Here is a 22,905-nt window from a genome sequence, read left to right as displayed (position 1 = left end):
CATTATTATGAAGCAGAGGGATCTAGGGTGCAGCTACATGGCTCTTTAAAAATGGCAGTATAGGTTGACAATGGAGAGAAATTTGGGGTACTTGTCTTCATTGGTCAGGGTATTGAATACAAGTGTGGGGACATCATGTTGAATTGGTACAAGACATTGGTGAGGTCACACCTGGAATATTATGAGCAGTTCCTAGTCATTTAGACACAAGAAGGATATTATAAAGTTGGAAAGGGTAAAGGTTTCATCATTGTCATAAAATACTATATTTAGAATGTAACATACATGAAATTCTTTAAATTTCTCTACCGAAAAGAAGACAGAGCTTCGCTACTTTGTTCAGCGCCTCTCACAGAAATAAGGCCCCAGAGAGGAATGAACTCATGACCCCTGGTTTACAAGACCAATGCTCTAACCACTGAGCTATTAGAACCTCCAAGAAGAGGTTTACAAAGTTGTTGCCAGGATTAGGGAAGTTGAGTTATTGTGAGAGACTGGAAAAACTAGGCCTGTTTTCCTTAGAGCTTAGGAAATTCAGAGGGGATCTCTGAAGTTTATAAAATTTTGAGGGGTATAGTTAAGGTTAATAATGACAGTCTGTTTCCTGGAGTATAAGAATCTAAGTTGAGAGGGCACAACTATAAGGTAGAGGGATGGGATTTGGTAGGGGCATGAGAAGACACTTCTTTACTCAAAGGGTGGTGGGCATTTGAATGAGCTGCCAAATAGAGGCAGGTACATTAGCTTCCTTTAAGAAACGCATCGCTGTGTGGCTAGGAGGAGCTTAAAGGGGTATGGGCTTAATATGGGCAAGTAGGACTAAATGAGGAGGAAAAAATAAAAACAAAGCTGGAAAAACTCAGCAGGTCAAACAGTGTCTTTTATAGAGCAAAGGTAAAAATACATTACCAACATCTCAGCCCTTCATCAAGGCATGGAAAAATGTCAGCAGGCATCCAAACAAAGGAGTAGGGGGAGGGGTGGTCACAAAAGCAGGAGGTGATAGGTGGAGAAGGGAGAGAGGGGATAGCAACGATCAAGGGGAGGAGGGATGGCTAGATGATGAAGGAGAACTGGGAAGGGAAGGAGGGAGGGGGAAGAGGAGAGCAATTAGCAGAAACCAGATAAGTCGATGTTAATGCCATTTGGCTGGAGAGTGCCCAGATTGAAAATTTGCGGGTGGTCTTGGTGGGATAGTACATAAGGCCATGGACAGACATGTGAGTGTGGGAGTGTGACATGTTTTTCAGCATGGACAAGCTGGGCCTGATATGATTCTGAAACTTGAATGAGTAATTATTTTCCTTGTAGAGATGGGGGTGACCTTGGTATGTTTAAAAAAAACACCAATTTGCTCTCCACCCCAATTGATTTTATTACAAGGGGAATGGAGTACAAGAATAAGGAACTCATGCCATAATATTACAAGATGTTATTGAAATCAAGCTGGAGATCCATATCTGGTTTTAGTTCTCCCATTTTAAGGAAGGAGCCATTGTGCCTTCGAGGATGTGTAATAAAATGTGTTTGCATGTGTTTCTTCTGAGTACTCTGGTTTCCTCCAACCCTCCAAAAACATATGGGGTTTGTAGGTTAATTGGTGTATTTAAGCAGCACGGGCTTGTGGGCCAGTAGGGCCTGTTATCATGCAAAATTTGGGGGGAAGATAGCCTCACTAGATTGATTTCTTGGTCAAAGGAGTAGGCTCTATGATGAAGTCGTGCAAGAGAGAACAATATTCTTCAGAAATTGGTTCTCCTTTTCAAATGAAAAACTGAGTGACAGACATTTTTGGAGTGCTGTCCACATGAAAATAATTTGGAATAACATATCTTCGCCTTTATAATAACAGTCACTGGTGTGTGTAGAAATTGAAGTACAGCCTTTAAAAGATAAGCAGTGTGAAAACTGCAGCATTGGCCCAGAGAAGAGTGAGGGGAAGCAGAAAACATTCAATTCCGTATATGGCATAGATGCTTACTATTTGTTAAGAGATTTTTTTTAATTCCTTTTATATGCACAGCTTGATAAGAGTTAAAACACCTTTGTTGTGAGTAAATATTTGTCAAGTCATTGATTGTAAGAGTGGGGTAAGTTCAATGTGGAATCTTGTTTTTTGTGCAGGGCCATTGATTAGCTATCAGATGAATAATGTTAATCAGTAACTTTGAGTGTTACTGATCAGTTGAAATGCATTTAGTTTGCTTCAAAGACTATTTAAGGCAGGTTTTCAAACTGGAATGTGATGATAAAGTTAGAAGGAGGCACAATTATGCTTGAGAACTTTTGATGAAAGTAAAACAGTTCATAATCATTTTGCTTACATGCAAAAATTGTACATGTTTTTAATTGAAGAAATAAATAGGCAAATAGATAAATAATTACTCCACTTTCTGGAGATAGTGTTCTCATCACCATTGATATGTCACATTATTCATGATTACATTTAATTCAGAATTTATTGTCATGAACATTCACAAAATTTGTTAACTTGTAGCATCACAGTGGAAATATTGCTATAAAATTACAATTAAAATAAATAAATTTGTGCAAAAATAAATGAAAGTGGGGTAGTGTCTGTGGATCATTGTCCATTCAGATATCTGATGGCAGAGGGGAAGAAGCTGTCCTTGTACAGCTGTTCATCCTCAGGCTCCTGTACCTCCTTCCCAATGGTGAAGAGGGCATGTTCTGGATGGTTGGTGGCGGGTGAGGGGTGGGGGAGAGAGACCTTGGATATAGAAGCTGCTTTCTTAAAACACCACCTTTTGTAGATGTCCTCGATGGAGTGGAAACTGATGCCTGTGATGATTGATGCAAGCCAAGTTCACAACTCTCTGTAGTTTTATTTTTGTTCTTTGCTTTGGCACCTCCATACCAGGCAGTGTTGCAACACTGAGAATGCTCTCCATGGTATACTTGTAGAAGCTTGCAAGGGTCTTTGGTGACATACCTCAAACTCCTCAAGAAGTATAGCTGCTGACGAGCCTTCTTCATGATTGCATCAGCATGGAGGCCCCAGGACAGTTCGTCAGAGATATTGACACCCAGGAGCTTGAAGCTCTTAACCCTTTCCACTGCTGACCCCTTGATGAGGACTGGTTCATGTTCTCATAATTTCCCCTTCCTGAAGCCCACAATCAGCTCCTTGGTTTTGCTAATGTTGAATACAAAGTTATTGCAACTGCACCACTCAACCTGGTGATCTATCTTCCTCCTGTACCCTACCTCATTGTCGTCTGAGATTCTGCCGATGACTGTGGTGTCATTGGCATATTGGTAGATGGCATTTAAATTGGTGCCTAGCCACACAGTCATAGGTGTATTGTGAGTAGAGTAATGGGCTAAGCATGCATCCTTGAGTGCACCTGTGTTAATCATCAATGAGAAGGAGACTTTTCCAATTCTTTCTGACTGTGGTCTTCCAATAACCAGCACTGATCACACACTGATACTGCATTTGTATGTTAATGTAGAAACAAGGTGGAATGTGCTATGTGTAGGTAAGCATCATTGATGAGAAGCCAACAGGAAATAACATAAATTATATTTGTAATTTAGAATTTTGGAAGATGTTATCAGCAAATACTCTATGGTGCCAAGGGTAAAAATAAACTTTGATGAATTTATGTTTTTGAGAATGATTAATGTGTTCAGCAAAATAAATTAGGAACATTTATATAGGAACTATTTAAAATAAATATTTAATGCTGTACCTATGCTATAGCTATTGGACTAATGGAATGCAAAAATATTCTATTGAAGCATTGTGTTTTTAGAGTATCAATGGTAGCCAATATCTTGTTATAAGTTTTTAAAAAGGTGATTCGGAAATCCCTGAATGGACAATTACCCACAGACACTATTTCACTTTCTCATCTTTTTGCACTAATTTATTTTTAATGTAATTTATAGCTTTTTTAATATTTGTGCAGGTAATGAATATTTGCACCTGTAATGCTGCCATAAAATAATGAATTTTGTGATGTCATGACAATAAATTCTGATTCTGACCACATTAGGCATCATTTAGCTTCACACCAGAGTCATATTCTGCCATGTCAAACTTATTCAATAGAAAACTAACTTCTGTTAATCTTCTTAATTAGTTTTGTATTCAGACTGATCCTTACAAATCAAATAGCCTAATGGTTAAATGTAGTTCTGAGTAATTTGAACTGTTAAAGCCTTGTGCTTTTGGTTAAATTCCCTTCTTTTACACTTTTCCTCTCCATGTGATTGTAACAGACCAAATAAAATTCTTTAGATACTAGCAGCTATTAGAAACAGCCACATAAAGAGCCTTGACAGTGATTCCCAGCAGCCAGTTCAAATGAGGAGAAAAATCACAGCTGAGACTTGGTTTGCAATATTGACTGATCTCCACATATATCAAATAATGGGAGCAGTGCAGTTGATCTTCTAGGTTAAGTAGGAGAAAACCTGGCTAAGATATCTGTCCTAATCCCAGTACTTTGATCTCCACTGGAAATTGTGCTTTATGGGGAAATCAAGTGAAGACACAAGGTGATTCCCATCTTGATATTTGAATAAGAAGCTGAGATTATTCGATTGACACCGTATTTAAGAAACATGCCACAGCTGCTAATGCTACCCAGTATCTTCATTCCTTCAGGAAAGAAAGAGAGAAATAAATGCATTAAGAATAGCTTGCTTGCTCTTTGGTTATCAACAACATTCTTTTTCAGTAAGCAATGCCTTTAAAAGTAAGAATTCCACATTAATTTGGCATTGTAGAGAAGCACTAATATGCCCAAATGCTGCCAAAATAACAAAACATAACAAAGACTTATGGCTGCAATTATGCCAACTTATTCTGAAACTTCAAACAAGTCCAATGTGATTAAACTTAGATATACAAGTATTGCTGTCCAATTTATTGTATTTTTTTAAGTTTAGAGATACAGCATGGTGGCAGGCCCTTCTGGCCCACGAGCCCAAATGCACTCCTGTGACCAGTTAATTTACTAACCCTCTGTGTCTTTGGAATATAAGAGGCTGGAGTTCCTGGAGAAAATCCACATAGGCATGGGGAGAAGGTACAAAGGCACTTTACTAACCGCTATATTCATCACGCAGCTCCTCATTTATGCCACTTCTTTCTTCCTGAGCTTTCTATTGAAATGCATTGATGGTACATTATACTTTGTTTGAGTACCATCTTAAGAACATAAGAAATAGAATCACTAGTAGATCATTCAGTCTCTTGTGCCCACACTCTTATTCAATGGGATCAAAGGCTGGAGATTGTTGTTCCGTATCTTTTTCTTCTTCCAATATTCAAAAAATCTGTTTATTTCTTGAATACACTCAACAACTGAGCCACCACATCCATCCAGCCATCTTAAATAGAGAACTTAACCTACTTATCTTAGTCCTGAATGGCTGGTCCCTTATTTTGGGGTTATGACTGCTGGTTGAGAAACCTCAGCCACATGAAATATTATTCCTGTGGCTAGGAAGAGCTTAAAGGGGTTTGGGCTTAATATGGGCAAGTAGGACTAAATGAGGAGGAAAAAATAAAAACAAAGCTGGAGAAACTCAGCAGGTCAAACAGTGAAGGTAAAAATACATTACCAACGTCTCAGCCCTTCAACAAGGCATGGAAAAATGTCGGCAGGTGTCCAAATGAAGGAATAGGGGAGGGGTGGTCACAAAAGCAGGAGGAGAAGGGAGGGAGGGGACAGCAGTGATCAAGGGGAAGAGGGATGGCTAGATGATGGAGGAGAACTGGGAAGGGAAGGAGGGAGGGGGAAGAGGAGAGCAATTAGCAGAAACCAGATGTCTATGATAATGCCATTTGGCTGGAGAGTGCCCACATTGAAAATCAGGTGTTGTTCCTCAAGCCCTGTTAAAAATCTGTACATTTCAATGAGCTGGCTTTTGTAATCTCAAATGAATACAAGCCCAGTCTACTTAAACTCTCTTCAATACCACCTACCCTCCTCTATGCTCTGTTTTCTGGAAATCAATCTGGTGAACCTTTGTTGACCTTCTTCAATTGCAGGTATATATCCTTTCTTAGGTAGGGAGATCAAATTTGAACACAGTATTCCAAGTGTGGTCTCACCAGGGCTCTATATAATTGCAGTCTTTACTCTTGTACCTAAACCCTTATGCAATAAAGGCCAACATACTGTTTGCCTTTCTTATTGCTTGTCATACCTGAATATTAACTTCCAGAGATTCATGTACAAGAACACACAGGTGATTGCGAATGACTTATTTTCATTCTACAGCTATAGATTCTGAACTGACTGATGAGGTTAATTTAGGAAGCACAATCTTTTCCAAATGAGCAGATGGATCATTTTTGAAAGGGTTCACTTCCACTCTTTATGCAGAACTCTCTGTATTCCTTGTGCATGGACTCAAGTTTCTTCCTTTTGAGAAGCCTTGGACCAGGGATTTCCAGAAGCTGGTGAGCATTTTAAATTTTTTTTTCAAGCAGGCTTTGAGCATGTTCTTTAATCTTTTCTTCCATCCAATTTATAATCTCTTCCTATGACAGGTCTTTGGAATTGATTGTTTTGAATCTCAGGTGTCAAATAGGCCAATACTGTCCCCTGTCCAGAGTGACTAACTACGTGTTAAGAGAACCTCAATTTCTCATTTCTCACATCAGTTTATGAATAAAATTAAACCGTTTAGCTTGAGCACTCAGATCAATCCCATTCCACAAATTTTACCTTGTATTTTCTTTCTTGTTTTCTCCATGTTGCTCAATTCTCCTTCAACTATCTACACTATGGATAATTTTCACCTACCAATTAACCTACCATCCAGAATATCTTTGGGATGTGAAAAGAAACAGGTACACCTAAGGAAATCTCACGTGATCACAGACAGCTTGTGATTGTTTTGAATGGGGATGTTTATCTGGGAGAGGATGTTGACACTTGCTTTCAATTCTTCCATTGGATTTAGAACATTTCGTGCAGATACTTTTGGTGATATCAAATGCATTGATGTACTTGACAATGGTAGTCAATATCTGAAAAATATATTTAGAGAGCAGGGATAACTACTGTCCCATTAGTCCATGTGTTTATTCCCATGTTTGAGGACTTGTTCTTCCCTAATTGCCCTAAGGCTGTGCTGGCACACGGAAGGCAATGGTGTGTGCCCATCAGTACTTCTCCACTAATGTCCATTTGCAGCCATCTTGAACTCCTTTGTCTTGAATCCACTCTACATATGATGCTCAGGGCATCTCATGCCAGGACCCTTGTGGACAATCCCAATAATGATGAAACTAAATACCCTTCCACATTCATCGCTCAGGAACTCAGATGCTTTGATGTCAAACACACTGCCCTGAGTATGATACAACAGGCAAAAAATGGTCAGATAAATAAACAAGGCAATGGTTACTCTTTCTTATGGAGATACAAACCAGAAGAGGAACATCATCCTCATGGAGTGAGCTTTACATTAAAGATTAACTAGTCTAGCATGTCAGCAAATCTTTTTGTAGAATGAATGATTCACTCTAACAGGGATTCAGTGCACCATTGCCATCAACGCATCCAGTCGTATCATGGAAACAACAGATGCAGCTAAGGGTGACTTCTTCATCTGATCAACTGATCACCAAGGAGAAGACTGGACAAGCTAACTGCAATGGAGAGTTGTTCTTCTGATAGTGTTGACAGCCAAGTTTGATTGTAACCAATACAGGAAAAATGAAGGACAGAACCTAATGGCAACATCTGTCCAGGCAATAGTTCTTAGAGATTCTATTATTGTCCAAGAAAAGGACCACAGAGATGTACTTTTAAATGAAATCACATTTGCATCTTGACAGGTCCTGTGGACTGCTGGACTAGTAGCCACCTGATCTACTCTGTTATCTCCATCAACTTTTTCCCTAAAATAACTTCAACAAAATGTTGCCATGTTCCTTGTTTTGTTCAGGATTTTTTCCTTGATAGCTCTTATTCGTTATTGAATTTGCCATTCTAATGTTCTTGCCCTCCAGATTCTCTCCCCATTTGTTTCCATCTGCCCTTCATCACCCCGCTAACCATTCCCATTATCAGCTCCCTTTCTTTTCAAATTCCAGCACTGCTAATCTTCGTGTTCCCATCCTCCAGCAGCAGTTTCCACCTTCGCCAACCCCTCCAACAACATGGCTCTATTGTTCAGTCATCCTTCACCTCTCCAGTCCTATCACCTTCTCATCCCTATCTCACTTCTCCCTCTCCTCTTTATGCAGGCCGTCTTTCAGTCTGATCAAGGGTCTCACCCAAAACATTGACAACTCCTTTTCCCCACAAATGGTACTTGACCTGTTGCATTCCTCCAGCAGTTGTTTGCTAGAAGGTATATTCAATGGGATTAAGCAAAACATGTGTCCCATAAACAGCATCAGAAAATGTACAGCTGCCAATTGGAATTAGAATGATTCAACACCCATGGCAAAAAGGGTTAAGTTTATTACACCCATATATGTTATGTATCCAAAGTTCATTTGACAAGGAAATTAAATTGATTCATTCTGCAAATTTGGTACATTAAAATAATTTTGATCTTTTCCTTTTGTATTTTCTTGGTTGCAAGAATCTCAGTAAAGAAAGCAGAGGATCTTGGGATCTGACACTCTTGATCAGCTGCAGCATTATATGAACAGTCCTGAATTCCAGTGCAGCTATGTTAGGTCACTAAGGGAACAGAGGTGAACTGCCCTCTTCAGTGATGGCTCTCATAGCAGAGCCAGCACAAAAAGAAGGAAGTCTTTGGCTGGGGGAAATGTGGCATCCAATCAAAACATGAGTAATAGTCAAATATGTCTTTCATTGCCAAAACCTTTGGTGGTAGATACTCATCAATTTAACAGCCATCGTTCAGGCCACAAACCACAATGTAGTTGCATGTGTGTTGTCAGCTAATAGAACAGTTTTATACAGTGCACTCCATAATGTTTGGAACAAAGCCCTTTTTTTTCTCCTTTATTTGCCCCTATGCTTCACAGTTTTAAATTTTTAATCAAACAATTCACATGTGATTAAAGTACACATTCCACATTTTATTCAAAGTTTTTTGGTTTGACCATGTACAAATTACAACACTTTTTATAAGTAGTTCCCCTATTTCAGAGCACCATAATGTTCCCTTGCAACCACTGCAACCGTGCCTGCCTGTCCCGCATCGGACTTGTTAGTCACCAACGAGCCTGCAGCAGACGTGGACATACCCCTCCATAAATCTTCGTCCGCGAAGCCAAGCCAAAGAAAGAAGAATGTTTGGGATATTTAGCTTCACAGATGTTTGCGATTACTCAGGTATGTTTAATTGCTTTGTTGGTGCAGGTATGAGAGAGCTAGGCTCGCTTCTAAGTCTTTGATCACCTTTGGAGTTTTAGTTACCATTTTTGAACATGAGGACTCAGAATTGTGTGTCAATGAAAGTCAAAGAAGCCATTTTGATGCTGAAAAACAAGAATAAAAACGGTAAGAGATATCGCCCAAACCTTAGGATTATCCAAATCAAATGTTTGGAACATCATTAAGAAGAAAAAGCATACTGATGAGCTCAGTAATCACAAAGATGCTGGAAGGCCAAGGAAGACCTCCATTGTTGATGACAGAATAATTCTCATCATAATGAAGAAAAATCTCTGAATGCCTGCCAGACAGATCAAAAATACTCTTCAGGAGGCAAGGGTGATGTATCAATGGCTATTGTGCACAGAAGACTTCATGAACAGAAATACAGAGGCGACACTTCAAGATGCAAACCATTAGTTAGCCACAGAATCAAGATGGCCAGATTATAGTTTGCTTAGAAGTATTTAAAAGACCCTGCAGAATTCTGGAAAAAATATCTTGTGGACAGATGAGACCAAGATTAACCTGTATCAGGGTGATGGCAAGCAAAGTGTGGAGGTGTAAATTAGCTACACAAGATCCAAAGCAGACCACTTTATCTGAAACATGGTGGTGGGTTTGTTATGGCCTGGTCATGTGTGGCTGCAACAGGTGCTGGCATATTTATCTTCATTGATGATGTAACTGCTGATGACAGTAGCAAAATGAATCCTGATGTATACAGAAACATCTTATCTGCTCAGGTTCAAACAAATGCCTCCAAACTCATTGGACGGTGCTTCATTTGACGGGAAGACAATGATATCAAAACTTACTGTTTAAGCAACAAATTAGTTTTTCAAAGCTAGAAACTGAAAGATTCTTGAATGGCCAAGTCACTCACCCGATCTAAATCCAACTGAGCATATTTTCCATATTCTGAATAGAAAACCTAAGGGGACAAACCCCTGAAATAAACAGGAGCCATGGATAGCTGCAGTGGATAGCCTGGTGATGTCTATGAATCATAGACTTCAAGCAGTCATTGCATGCAAGGGATATTCAACAAAGTATGAAACATGACTACTTTAATGTGCATACCATTGCCATATCCCAAAAATTATGTTGCCCTGAAATGAGGGGACCATGTATAAAAAGAGTTGTAATTTCTACACGGTCAAACCAAAATGTATACAAATAACCTTAAATAAAATCTGGAATGTGCACTTTAATGACATGTGAATTATTTGATTATAAATTTAAAACTATGGAGCACAGGGGAAAATAAAGAAAACATGTTTTTATCCCAATCATTATGGAGGGAACTGTAGTTGATTCTTAGAAGGCTCAAATTCTGTGCAGCCAATTCATAAAAAGTGACCCTGCCTTGTGTTATCATAGGTGTGGACAGTCAGGCTCTACTGACATTTGATCTACCTGTTATTCTTTCTCTTATCCAGTTGTAAAATCATAAAACAGTATGAATGGGGTACTTTTTTTAAAAAAAGCCAAATATTCAGGTTGGTGAAGGCCATTCCTGTTTAATTTTGGTGACATTTTGAGGATCTGGTTTGGGGGACAAAAGTATTTTTTGCCACTTATCTACAAAGAACGTTTTTGGTGGCATTGGTACACAATATATTAACTACTTTGATACACTGATGTACTGCAGATTGTCTCATGTTCCCCTGGAAGCGTGGAATGAACCTGTGACATAAGAGTTGGGAGCTGAAATGACCTTGGCAGCCATTGTCAATATGTGCTTGTGGTTGAGTTAGCAGAAGGACAGTTGCAGGGCATACTCAATGTTTGCACTGTTTTCTATGTGAATTTTCACCTTTGCACATGCCGAGTATGAATTTTCAAATATGCCACCACCAAGTGTTCCACCAAGTGGCCATATGCCACCTGAACAGATAGAAATGATTGTTGTACATCCTTTGATTTAGCAGTCTATTCCTAAAGTACAATATACATATTGTAAAATGGAAATACATATGCAGGTAGGTGGGTAGGTGAAATATGGAACTTTGAAAGAAATCCAAAAATAAATAAATGGTTATACAAGCCACTCACAACCTCGGCACTGCAAATTTAGTTTTAATTCAGCCATTCTGTAACTTTTACTATTCATCGGTGGAAACCAGGGAGTCTGCCAAAATTATTCAATTAGTTAGTGACAGGGTACATTCTTGTTGGCGTCACAACTATAATGGCATTATAATTAAGTGAGAAAATTTAGAATAATGTGATGTTCTTTTAATGTGTTATTTTCTTGTTCTGTAACTGTCTTGCCATTCTGGCTGCTCTTTTTTTAAATTGCAATTTACATCATGTTCTCCTTATGTTTTGGGAAATCACAAGTCTAATTGTCATTATCTTCCTCTTCCCCCCCTCACCCCAAGTATATCAAGATGAAGTAGCAACACATACAATAGTAGGAAAAGCACACTTAGATTAAGGTTATAGATCTAGCAATACCAATCTCCGGTCTTAATTATGCTAGATAAGGTCAGGTTATTAAAACTGTCTGATCATGAACTTCAGGAAATGACTGAGTGGTCCAATAGATTATGAACATTCTCTTCACCAGAACTGACCAGTTTTGATGAAAGATTATCAACATGCTGAGTTAATTCACATTCTCTCTCATCACAGAATGCACCCTGAAATGGTTTTATTTCTGATTTTCACCAACTGCACCATTCTTTTTCTCACAATTTTAGCATTGATTTTCAGATCTTTCCTCTAACATTCAGTTTCCTCTATTTACAAATCCAGACAAGCCTGCAGAGAGTAGCAAGCCTTCACCACCCTCTCAGCTGATATCACTATCTGGGGTCATTCTAATGTCATTTAATCACTCTATGGTCTCCACCCTTTTGATCTTGTTAATTTTACTGCATCTTAAAAAGTGCATAATTTCTGGGTTCTCCTAGTTCTGATGAAAGGTTGTCTGTCTGAAATATAAGCACAATCTCTCTCCTCAGATCCTGCTTGACCTGCTGGAGTATCTCCAGTAGTTTCTGTTTTTATTTCAGCAGAGTAGTGCAGGATATGAGCATTAACAAAACTTGTGGTATCTTTCAGTCATGTCTTTTGCTGTCCTGCAACAGACTTAAACTATAGAGAAAGATGAGATTTATTGCACATCCCATGGTAATCCTTATCTGAAGATTTAATGTGTTACAAGAAATGAAAACTAAAATGTATTCAAAATACAATTTCTACTTTAGTAGCAGATAAGTATGAGACATTTCAACCAGTATCCAAGTGAAAAAAAGCTTAAGTTGTTTAAAATTCCCATTTAGCTACCATTAATTACATTGAGCAAAGCTCACTACAACCATCTTGCAGTACATACTGTTTCATATTTAATTCTTCCAAAAGAGATCACTTAACAATTTAAATATTTAGATTTCTATGCACTGTGTTCTGTTCTGTATAACATTTTCAGTAGATGTAAATCGTTTGTTGCATTTCACAGAGAAAATATATATTTTTATCTATGCTCCTATTCTTTCAGCTTATACAAGTCATTATCTCAAGAGGCCACTCTCACAGATCAATTCAACTTTACCTTGGGCACTTATGACAATGCTTTACGGGCCAGTCAAGGCATTATATCAACCTCAAACCACCAAAACGAAGATCTTGCGAGCCAGTTACAATTAGCCATGGCAGAAAAGGCAGAGATGGCAATTAATCTGCAACAAACATTGAAGGCAAAAAATGAATTAATTGAAAAAGTTCAGAAGTAAGTACTTTAGCCGTCTTATAAAAGTTGAAGATGCACTTATTTAATCCTTCAGGTCTCTATTTGATCTTGGACAGCACAGGATTAAAAAATATGAATATTCTAATTATTTAATAATAGTACATATTTTCTAATTGATGAAGTTATAGTACTTAATGAATTTAAACAGGTAATCAGGAGGACTGAAATGGCCATGAAATGCCCTTGGGCAAATAGGATTAAGGAGAACTCCAAGGCATTTTATACATTGATTAAAAACAAAAGAGTAGCAAGGGAAAGGAAAGGACCATTCAAGAACAAAAAAATTGAATTTATACCTTGAGCCGGAGGAAATAGACAGGATATTGGAGGATAGTAAGATCAGGATGGGCGTGTAGATATACTCAGGCATATTAATATCAAGAAGGAAGTAGTGTGGGTCCTTTGGAGCAGTCCCAAAGACCTGATTGCATGTATCCAGGTTAGAGAAAAGAGTTTGCTGGGGCTTTGACAGAGATGATTGAATTCTCGATAACCACAGGCAAAGTCCCTGTGGAATGGAGAGGAGCCAAAGGTTCTTTTGTTTAAGAAGGGCAAAGGAGACAAACTAAGAAATTATATGCTAATGAGCCTTCATCAGTAGTAATGAAATTACTGGAGAGAATTTTTAGGGTTAAGATTTACTCACATCTGGAAAAGAATGGACTTGTTGGCGACAGTCAGCACAGCTTTGTGTGGGGCATCATGTCTTAAAAGCTTGATTGAGTTGATTTAAGGAGGTAATGAAAATGCTTGATGAGGGTAAGCGATTGGATGTTGTATTTGTAGACTTTAGTAAAGGCAAATGGCGTCCATAGAGATTTGGTGGATTAGATTCAAAATCAGTTTCACTAAAATAATCAGAGGGGTGTTATTCTGACTGTGGTCACTGATGTACCACACACACACACACAAATATATATAGATAGATAGATATGAGAGAGAAATAGAGATATAGCTATATAGATGGAGATATAGATATTTCAAAATGATTTGGACAAAAATATAGATGGCTGATTAATATGTTTTCATGCAACACAAAAATTGGCCAATGTGAGGAAGCTTGTGAGAGGATTCAACAAAATATGAATACAGGTGGAGAAATGCACATGGAGTTTAATCCGGGGGTGTAGTACTTTGGGAGATCAAATGTAAGAGGGAAGTATATGGTAATTTAATAATAATAATTAAAATAAAGTAATACAGTTATTTAGCTACTAAATGAGCACTTGGCATTGGTATTCGCCAAGAAGAAGAACATGGAGGATAGTGAGAGCAGTCTGGGGAATGTTGTATAATAATGATTTTGATAATGGCCAAGTTTGCAGATTATATGAAGGTAGGTGGAGGAGCAGGTAGTGTAGTGGAAACTCTGAGGCTGCAGAGGAACTTAGATTAGAAGAATGGGCAGAGAAGTGGCAAATGAAATATAATGTCAGAAAGTGCATGTCATTTGGTAGAAAAAAGTAAATGGATAAACTTTTTTAAATGGGCAGAAAATTGAAAATACCCAGATGCAAAGGGACCTGGGAGTTCTTATGCAAGATAGCCTGAAGGTAAACTTACTTGTTAAGATGGTGGTGAAGAAGGCAAATGCAATGCTGCCATTCATTTTGAGAGGAATGGAATACAAGAGCAAGATGTAATGTTGAGGCTTGATAAGACTCTGGTGAGACCTCACTTGGAGAATTACGAGCAATTTTGGACTCCTTATTTTTAAAAAAGATGAGCTGACGTTGGAGAGGGTTCAAAGGAGGTTCACCAGGATGATTTCTAGAATGAAAAGGTTATCACACAAGGTACGTTTGACAGCTCTTGACATGTATTCATTGGAATTTTGGAGAATGAATATTTCAAATGTTGAATGACTTGGACAGGATAGATTTAGGAAGATTGTTTCCCATAGTGGGGAGTCTAAGATAAGAGGGCACAACTTCAGGATTGAAGGGTGTCCGCTTAGAACAGAAATGAGTAGGAATTTTTTCACCCAGAGGGTGGTAAATCTGTGGAATGTTTTGCCACAGGCAGTGGTGGAGGTCAGATCATTGTGTGTATTTATGACAGAGATTGATAGGATTTTGATTAGCCAGGACATCAAAGGTTATGTGGAGAAGGCTGAGCAGTGGGGCTGTGTGGGGAAAATGGATCACTCATGATTAAATGGAGGGGTAAACTCAATGGTCTTAATAGCCTATTTCTGCTCCTATGTCTTATAATGCTAATGTGTTCTGGTGTTTTGAGATCAATAAAGAGAAGGTGCTACGTCTTTTGAAGAGTATTAGGTAGATCGGTCCCCATGACCCAATGGGATATATACTGAGAAGATTGCTGGAGCCTTGACAAAAATCTTTGTAAACTCACCAGCAATAGGCGATGTCCTAAAGGACTGGAGAATAGTCATATTGTACATTTTTACAAGTAAAATAGGGATAATCCAGGAAATTCTAGGCTGTTGAGCCTCATATCAGTGCCAGGCAAGTTTTTCAAAGGGAATATTAAGGGATAGGATTTTATAGATTTGGATGGCTTTGGCTTTGTGCAATAAGATCACGACTTACAAACTTAATTGGGTTTTTATAGAGAGGAGTCAAAGGTGGTTGGTAAGGGCAGGGCAATGCATATTGTCAACCTGGACTCTGCACTTGGCAAGGTCTCTTATGATGTGTTAATCCAGAGGTGGGATCCAAGGTGAATTGATAGTTTGGATTCGTAATAGAAGACAAAAGGTAGGTGGAGGGTATTATTCAATCTGGAAGTTTGTGACCAGTTATTGAAAAAGTAGGAGGATGATAAAGTAAGTTTTAGATGACACAAAGATTAGTGAAATTATGGACAGTGTAAAGGGTATCAAAGGATACTGCAAGATGTATGACAATTGCAGATATGGGCAGAGAAATAGAATATGGAGTTTAACTTTGCATTTGACAGTTTGCAAAGTCAAATGCAAATGGTAAGTACACAGTTAATGCCAGGACCCTTATCAGCATTGATGTACAGAGGGATCTGGGGTCCAAGTTCAGAGTTTCCTGAAAGTGGACATGCAGATAAATAAGGTGGTACAGAAAGCCTATCGTATGTATGCTTTCATCGGGCAGGGAATTAAGTGCAGCTGCATAACGTTGTACTGTGTGCATTTCTGGTTGCACCATCGCAGGAAGGATGTATTAGAGAGTATGAGCTTTAATGAGAGGTTGGACAAACTTGCGTTGTTTTCTCTGGCATCAGAGGCTGAGGGGAGACCTGATAGATCTTTATAAAATTATGTAAGGTAGAGTTAGGGTAGATATTCAGAATCTTTTTCCCAGGGTAAAATGGCAACATGCATTGAAGGAGCAAGGAGCAAGTTCAAGTGATGTGCAGGGCAAGTGTTTTTTTTTACACAGAGAGTAGTTGGTGCCTGCGATAGGTTGCCAGGAGTAGTGGTGGAAGTAGACACATTAGTAGTGTTTAAAAGGCTTCCAGACAGACACATGGATATGCAGGGAATGGAGTTTGGGAATGAATTATGTTCAGACAGAAGAGATTTCATTTACTTTAGAATCATGTTTAGCGCAGACATCTTTGCTGTACTGCTCTATGTAAATATCAATCAGGATCCTTGGGAGCATTGAAGTATAAAGGGATCTTGAGGTGCAAGTCATCAATTCCCTGAAGGTGACAACTCAAGTAGATTGGGTGTTAAAGAAAGCAAACAGCATACTTACCTTTCTTGTGACATTGAGTATAAAAGATGGGAGCTCTATGAAACTTTTGTTAGGCTATTTTTGGAGTATGCTGCTCTGCTTATCACCAAAATGTTAACTTTATTAGAGATGAGGAGATATTGGACAAATTTCTTACTGGAGCATTGGACCCTGAGGAGTGATTTGATAGAAGTGTATGAAATTATGAGAGACATAGGTAGATGGTCAGCCTTTTTCTCTGATGTAAGTGAGAAACACTAGACAGCATAGGAGGAGGGGGAAATTTTAAAGGAAATTTGCAAGGCTCTTACTTGGTGGCCAGAATACCCCAACGTAAAGCCACCTAAAATACCCGAATGCAGCTGTTGGGAGGCCACCTGAAAGCGGAGAACCCTGACCTGAGGAGTACTTACCCAACCTTCCTCAGGTAGGTGTATTCTCCACTTCCGAGCGCTCCCCCTAGGCACCTGATAGTGGGCAGGACTACGGCCACAGTCGACAGGAGCTGGCGTTTGCTCCGCGGCACCTCTTGCCGCGGCGGACCTTTCAGGTGCCAGAACAGCGCCTTCATCGCTGCCACCTGAATGTCGCTTCACACACACACCCACAGCCGGCTCCGGAGCCGCATTCTCCCAGCTATTCCACCTGAAAGCGGCTTTAGAGAGTGATAGGTACCTGTTGCACCCTACCAGCAACAGCAACAATAGTAATATTAAAGATGCATTTAGACAGGCCCAAATCATGGGGGGGAGGGAGAGGGGACGGGGAGGAGCACAGTTCCACAGGCAGGAGTTAATAAGTGGATAAGGGAGGGAGGGAGGGCACAGCAGCATGCGGGGGGAGGAAGGATGGCTCTGTGGAGAGAGAGGGAGGGAAAATGAAGAGTGTGTAAACTGAAACCAGAGAAGTCAATATTAATGCTGTCCAGTTGGACAGTGTCAGATGGAAAATCAAGTGTTGTTCATCCAATTTATGGATAATCTTGGTGGGATAGTACCTACCATTTTGTTCGGGTGCCTGCTGACATTTTTCCATACTTTGATGAAGGGCTCAAGTGTCTACAGGCCTTTGTGTTTTATTTCTAATACGGTGTTATAGTACTGTAAGATTGCCAAATTGTCAAATGATGAGAAGCTGTAAATTGCTCTTGAAGATCTTTTATTTATTTTTCATGCCACTTAAACAATTGCTTTGAGCTTTTTTAAGATTCTTGTCAGCAGATCATCATTTAAGTACAATCATGTTTAATGATGTGATGAAGATGAACGGCACTTTGAAAATACAAGTTAATTTTTGCATGTATGAGACTTAAACTGAGGTTTTTTAATGTTCCAGCAGATCATGTAAATATTAGTAAGGTATCCTAAGAGTAAGGAGCTCCAGAGCCTTGTTCAATATAATTTGTGAACATCATTTCAATTCACATCCCCAGCCCAAGTCAGTCATTGCTGTTTGATGGTCCTGGCGTCTTAACTCCAAGTATCTAATAAAAGTTTGAGACTTTTCTCTTGTAATTCACCGTTCTGACAAATATTTCTTGAAAACCTGGTTTATTTTAGGTAAAACACATTAGGAAATACTCATCAATTTCTCACTCTTTAGAAAACTGTATTAAATAAATAATTCAGAGGAAGTAGGATTTTTCTTCCGTTGTCCTTACAATGTCAAAAAGTCAAAGGAATCAGAAATTTCAGGGTGGTGGGGCTGAGGGTAAAAGAATGAATCATCTCTATATTAATAAACACAGCAGCCCAAAATTAATCTGCAATATCTAGCAACGTTTGTGCTTAAAAGGAAATTCCTATCCATTTGGAAAGTTCATTTTTTGATGCGGAGCATTTCTATCAGACAGTGGCTGTAATTTCTAACACCATTTAGGAACATGTCAAAGTACAAGCAGTGGTGCAGCAAGGAGGTAATTAAAGTAATTGGTAAATTGGAGCAACAGTGTTGAAGAGCCAAATTCACGAGACTTCATCTCCCTTTGCACCAAGGGTAATTAACAAAGTGTTAAGAGATGTGTCTGTTGCCAGTATCAACAAAGACTGGCAGGAATATTTTACTGTGGAACATTCATCCTGAAGAAACTTTGTGGAGTGAATTCTGGAATTCTAGAAGAAATTACAAAGTTTCTATTTTGCCATGGTGTTGAAAGGAGAATGTCTCATTAGCTGATCTCATCACCATCCACCAGAAGTAGTTTGGATGAAAGGGCAATGGCAAACAGTGAGGATAAGATGCCCTGCAACATATTTTAGCTTTCTAGAAAATTATAGCTTCCCACAAATAGTGAGGATGTCAGCAAAGACCTCTCATTATCTGAACTTGGCGAGTGTTATGCTCTACTCCCCACAAACTTTTTTTTGATACAGATTGCTGACTGAGTTGACCCTCCACCAGCCATATAATATGACACAGAATGAGGATGCTTTGGCACCCAGCAAGGCGATCACATGACTTCAAAGCTCTCTGGTCTTATTGCCTTGTAATGCCTTATTCCTTCTGCTCTGCCAACTAACTTTGCCTTTAATCATTTTGCCACTTCCTAGACTCATGAGTAATTTAAAAGAGCTAACTGACCTACAAACACATCTTTGGGATATGTGAGAAAATCTGAAGCATCTGGAAGATGTATACATGGTTACTGAAAATGGCAATCTCCGGACAGACAGTATCCACAGTCAGGATTGAAGTTAGATTCTTGGAGCTGTGCTAACTGATGCATCACATGTTACACTGATTCTATGGATGGCTAGGTCCAAGAAGAATTTCACAGGGTAGAGCAGGCTTCATAGAGTAAGTGAGCCTTGGGTGCTGGATCCTGAGTTCTCCCTTTGAAAGTTTGCACAACTTTGAATGAAGTCAGGGTTCTCATACTAGTCAACCTTGGCAAAAACTGAGGGATCAGATGCAAAGTCTGTGATCTGCCATTGTTTTAACTGGTGAATCCAACAATAACCAGAAGATCAGATTGGATTATCACTTTGCATTAAATTTTAAGACTGCATTGACTATGGTAGAGAACTGTCAGTTCCTTTCTTAGTCATCGTCTAAAGGTAAACATGTTCCATTACTATAGGGGAGTTGTTCCGACTTACACAGGAAAAAAAATTCTCTACTGATATATCGCAGTTAAATTAACAACTACTCTCACTTCTAATTAACCATTTCTGCATCATTTGTTGGTTTTGGTACTTTTGAGGTATCTTTTGGTCAGATTGCTAGGATATTGTCTTTCAGTTTATTTAGCATGGGAGAACTAGTCTTACCATTTCACTGTTCTCCCAAGTGCAGGATGCAGTAAATGGCTGAAAATTGTATTGTAAGGGTAATTACATTTGAATGCAACATCTTTTTTAACAAAAATGTATATCATTCATTGAATATTCCGCTCTCTCCCTGAACTTTGCAAGGAAGATGGTCAAATCAGAAGTAAGAATAGTTGTGTTTTATTTTTGAGATGAGGTCCCTTTTATTTCCCATTCCTAATTACCTCTGAACTGAGTGGTGTGGTGGATCATTTCATCATATAGGTGAGAATCTGTCATGTTACTAAGAGATTCAAATGACATTTGATCAAATCTCCTGAGGATAGCAGATTTCCTTCCTTAGTGACATAATCATACAACACAAAAACAGGCCCTTCGGCCCAATTTGTCCATGCCAACTAACTTGTCTGAACTAGTCCCATTTGTTTACGTTTGGCCCATATCCCTCTACACCAACCCTATCCTTATACCTGTCTAAACATCTTTTAAACATTGTAATTGTACTCATCTCTATCACTTCCTCTGGCTGCTCATTCCATGTACCCATCATCCTCTATGTGAAAATATTGCCTCTCATGTTCCCATTAATTCTTTCCTCTGTCACCTTAAATCTATGCCCTCTAGTTTTAACTCCTCTACCCTCAGAGAAAGACTGACCTTATCTATGCCCCTCATGATTTTCTATACTTATACAAGTACACCTCTCAGCTACTCCTAGGCTTCAGGGGGAAAAGCCTTCCCAGACTGTCCTGATAACAACCCCTCCAGTCCCCGTAACAGCCTCATTAATCATTTCTGCTCCATGTTCAGGTTAGTGACATCATTTAGCTTGGCAATCAGACAAGGTTGTAAAACACAAAAATCTGCAGGCACTGTGATTGTAGTAAAAATGCATAGAAGTGTTGGAGGAGCTCAGCCGGTCTCGCAGTGTCCATAGGAGGTAAAGATATATTACTGACATTTTGGACCTGAGTCATCCTTCAAGGAATAAGCAAACAACAGGAAAGCATCAGAATATACACAAGGCTGGTTGGAGGCAATATATCTTTACCTCCTATGGATGTTATGAGACCGGCCGAGTTCCTCCAGCATTTCTGTGTGTTTTCAACAAGACAAGTTTCCAAGTGATATATTTATCCAGAAGATTAGATCACATGTGGATCCAGGGAGACCTTTGCTAATTGAATACAGAATTGGGTTGATAGTAGAAGACTGGGTTGTGGTGGAGAGCTGTTTTTCAAACTGGAGTCTTCTGATAAGTGGTGTCATTCAGAGGACAGTGCTGGGCCCATTGTTTTTCATCATTTATATTAATATTCTGGATTAGACGTTAGTTGGGATGGTTGGTAATTTTAGAGATGACACCAAAATTGGTGTTATAGTGGACATTGAAGAATCTTAATCAACTGATTCAGTAGGCCAAGAAATGGCAGATGGACTTTAATTTAGTCAGGCCCCCTGGGATCTATCCACCCCAATATCCTTTAAGAACAGCAGCACCTCCTTTTTTTAAAATGTGGAAATGATTCAAGATACTGCTGTTCATTTCTCTGAACTTCCTAGTTTATGACCTGCACCATGGTAAATACAGATGAGAACTATTCATTTAAGGGCTTGCCCATCTTTTGTGTCTCCATTCACAGATGACCACACTAATTGATAAAAGGGCTAATGTAATCTCTCTCTAGTTTCCATTTACTCTTAACATACTTGCAGAATCTCTTAGGACGCTCCTTTACCTTTTCTGCCAAAACGATCTAGTTGTCCTCTTTTTGCCCTCCTGATTTCCCTGTTGAATATTCTCCAATATTCATAGAAGCACAGAACACTGCAGTACAGAAACAGGCCCTTTAGTCCATCTAATCTATGCCAAACTATTATTCTGCCTAGTCCCATTGACCTGCATCCAGACCACAGCCCTTCAGAATCAGAATTTATTGTCATGAACAAGTCACGAAATTTGGTGTTTTGTGGCAGCATCACAGAGCGAACATTCATGTTGTGAACCATCTTACAACAATAATGTAAAAAAATACCCCTCCCATCCCTGTACCTATCCAATTTTTTTAAATGTCGAAATCAAGCCCAATTCGCCACTACAGCTGGCAGTTCATTCCACTCTCTGCAGAAAAATGTTACCCCTTTAAATGATTCCCCTTTCAGCCTTAATCTGTGTCCTCCAGTTCTTGCCCCTTATTCTCAAGGGATTAGCTTGATCCCAGTGGCCTTTCCCTGACATCTGCTTCCTTTATCATGAACAGAATTTCGATACCCCTCATCAACCAGCAGGAATAACACAAAATTTATTAACAAATTAACAATAATAAAATTACCTCAATAAACTTAATGCCCAAACACAAGCCTTTATGGCAGATCTACATTAACAACTGATATTTATGAGGTGTTTGTGGTCAGGGGGTTGGGGGGGGAGAACCCCACACCATTACAGTCCAAGCTCAAAATGCCCCAAAAGAAAACTCCCAAAACAAAACCTCAAGTCAGTCATGTCAAGTCCATCAGTCAAAAAGGAACAATTCGCAGAGTCTGGTCTCCAGGTTGGGATTCTTAGTTTGGTTACAAGCTGTTCTTTTAGTTGGATGTGGAGACAGTTGGCTGTGATCATTGTAGATGTATGATAACTGTAGACTTAGGTCTTTCCTGAGTTTCGAATGTGGCAACAACCACCTTTGACTTCGTCACACAGGAATTTTCACCCAGTGACCCCCTAATAAACTACATGAGGTTTACCCCTCTGAAGCCCACTTTAGAGTGAACGTGTGACAGAAGGTCACTTAAGTCTTCCGCTCTAAACATCCTGTCTTGGGTCATCAAGTGACTCCTGTCACATG

General features: G+C 39.1%; 1 protein-coding gene across 7 annotated transcripts in view; it reads left to right on the top strand.

The window, feature by feature from the left end:
* mipol1 (mirror-image polydactyly 1) overlaps positions 1-22,905 on the top strand; it is a 263,763-nt gene that overhangs the window by 223,805 nt on the left and 17,053 nt on the right. For 6 of the 7 annotated variants that reach the window (XM_069916780.1, XM_069916781.1, XM_069916784.1 and 3 more), the window contains one exon: positions 12,856-13,086. The exons of the other annotated variant lie outside the window; for it this stretch is intronic. In XM_069916780.1, coding sequence (XP_069772881.1) covers positions 12,856-13,086 — 231 coding nt within the window. The remainder of the gene's footprint in view (positions 1-12,855; positions 13,087-22,905) is intronic. 7 annotated transcript variants of the gene reach the window in all.

This window comes from Narcine bancroftii, chromosome 2 (assembly GCF_036971445.1).
Source record: "Narcine bancroftii isolate sNarBan1 chromosome 2, sNarBan1.hap1, whole genome shotgun sequence".
NCBI lineage: Eukaryota > Metazoa > Chordata > Chondrichthyes > Torpediniformes > Narcinidae > Narcine > Narcine bancroftii.
Note: the sequence above shows the minus strand (reverse complement) of the source record. Positions and strands in the feature narration are given on the sequence as shown.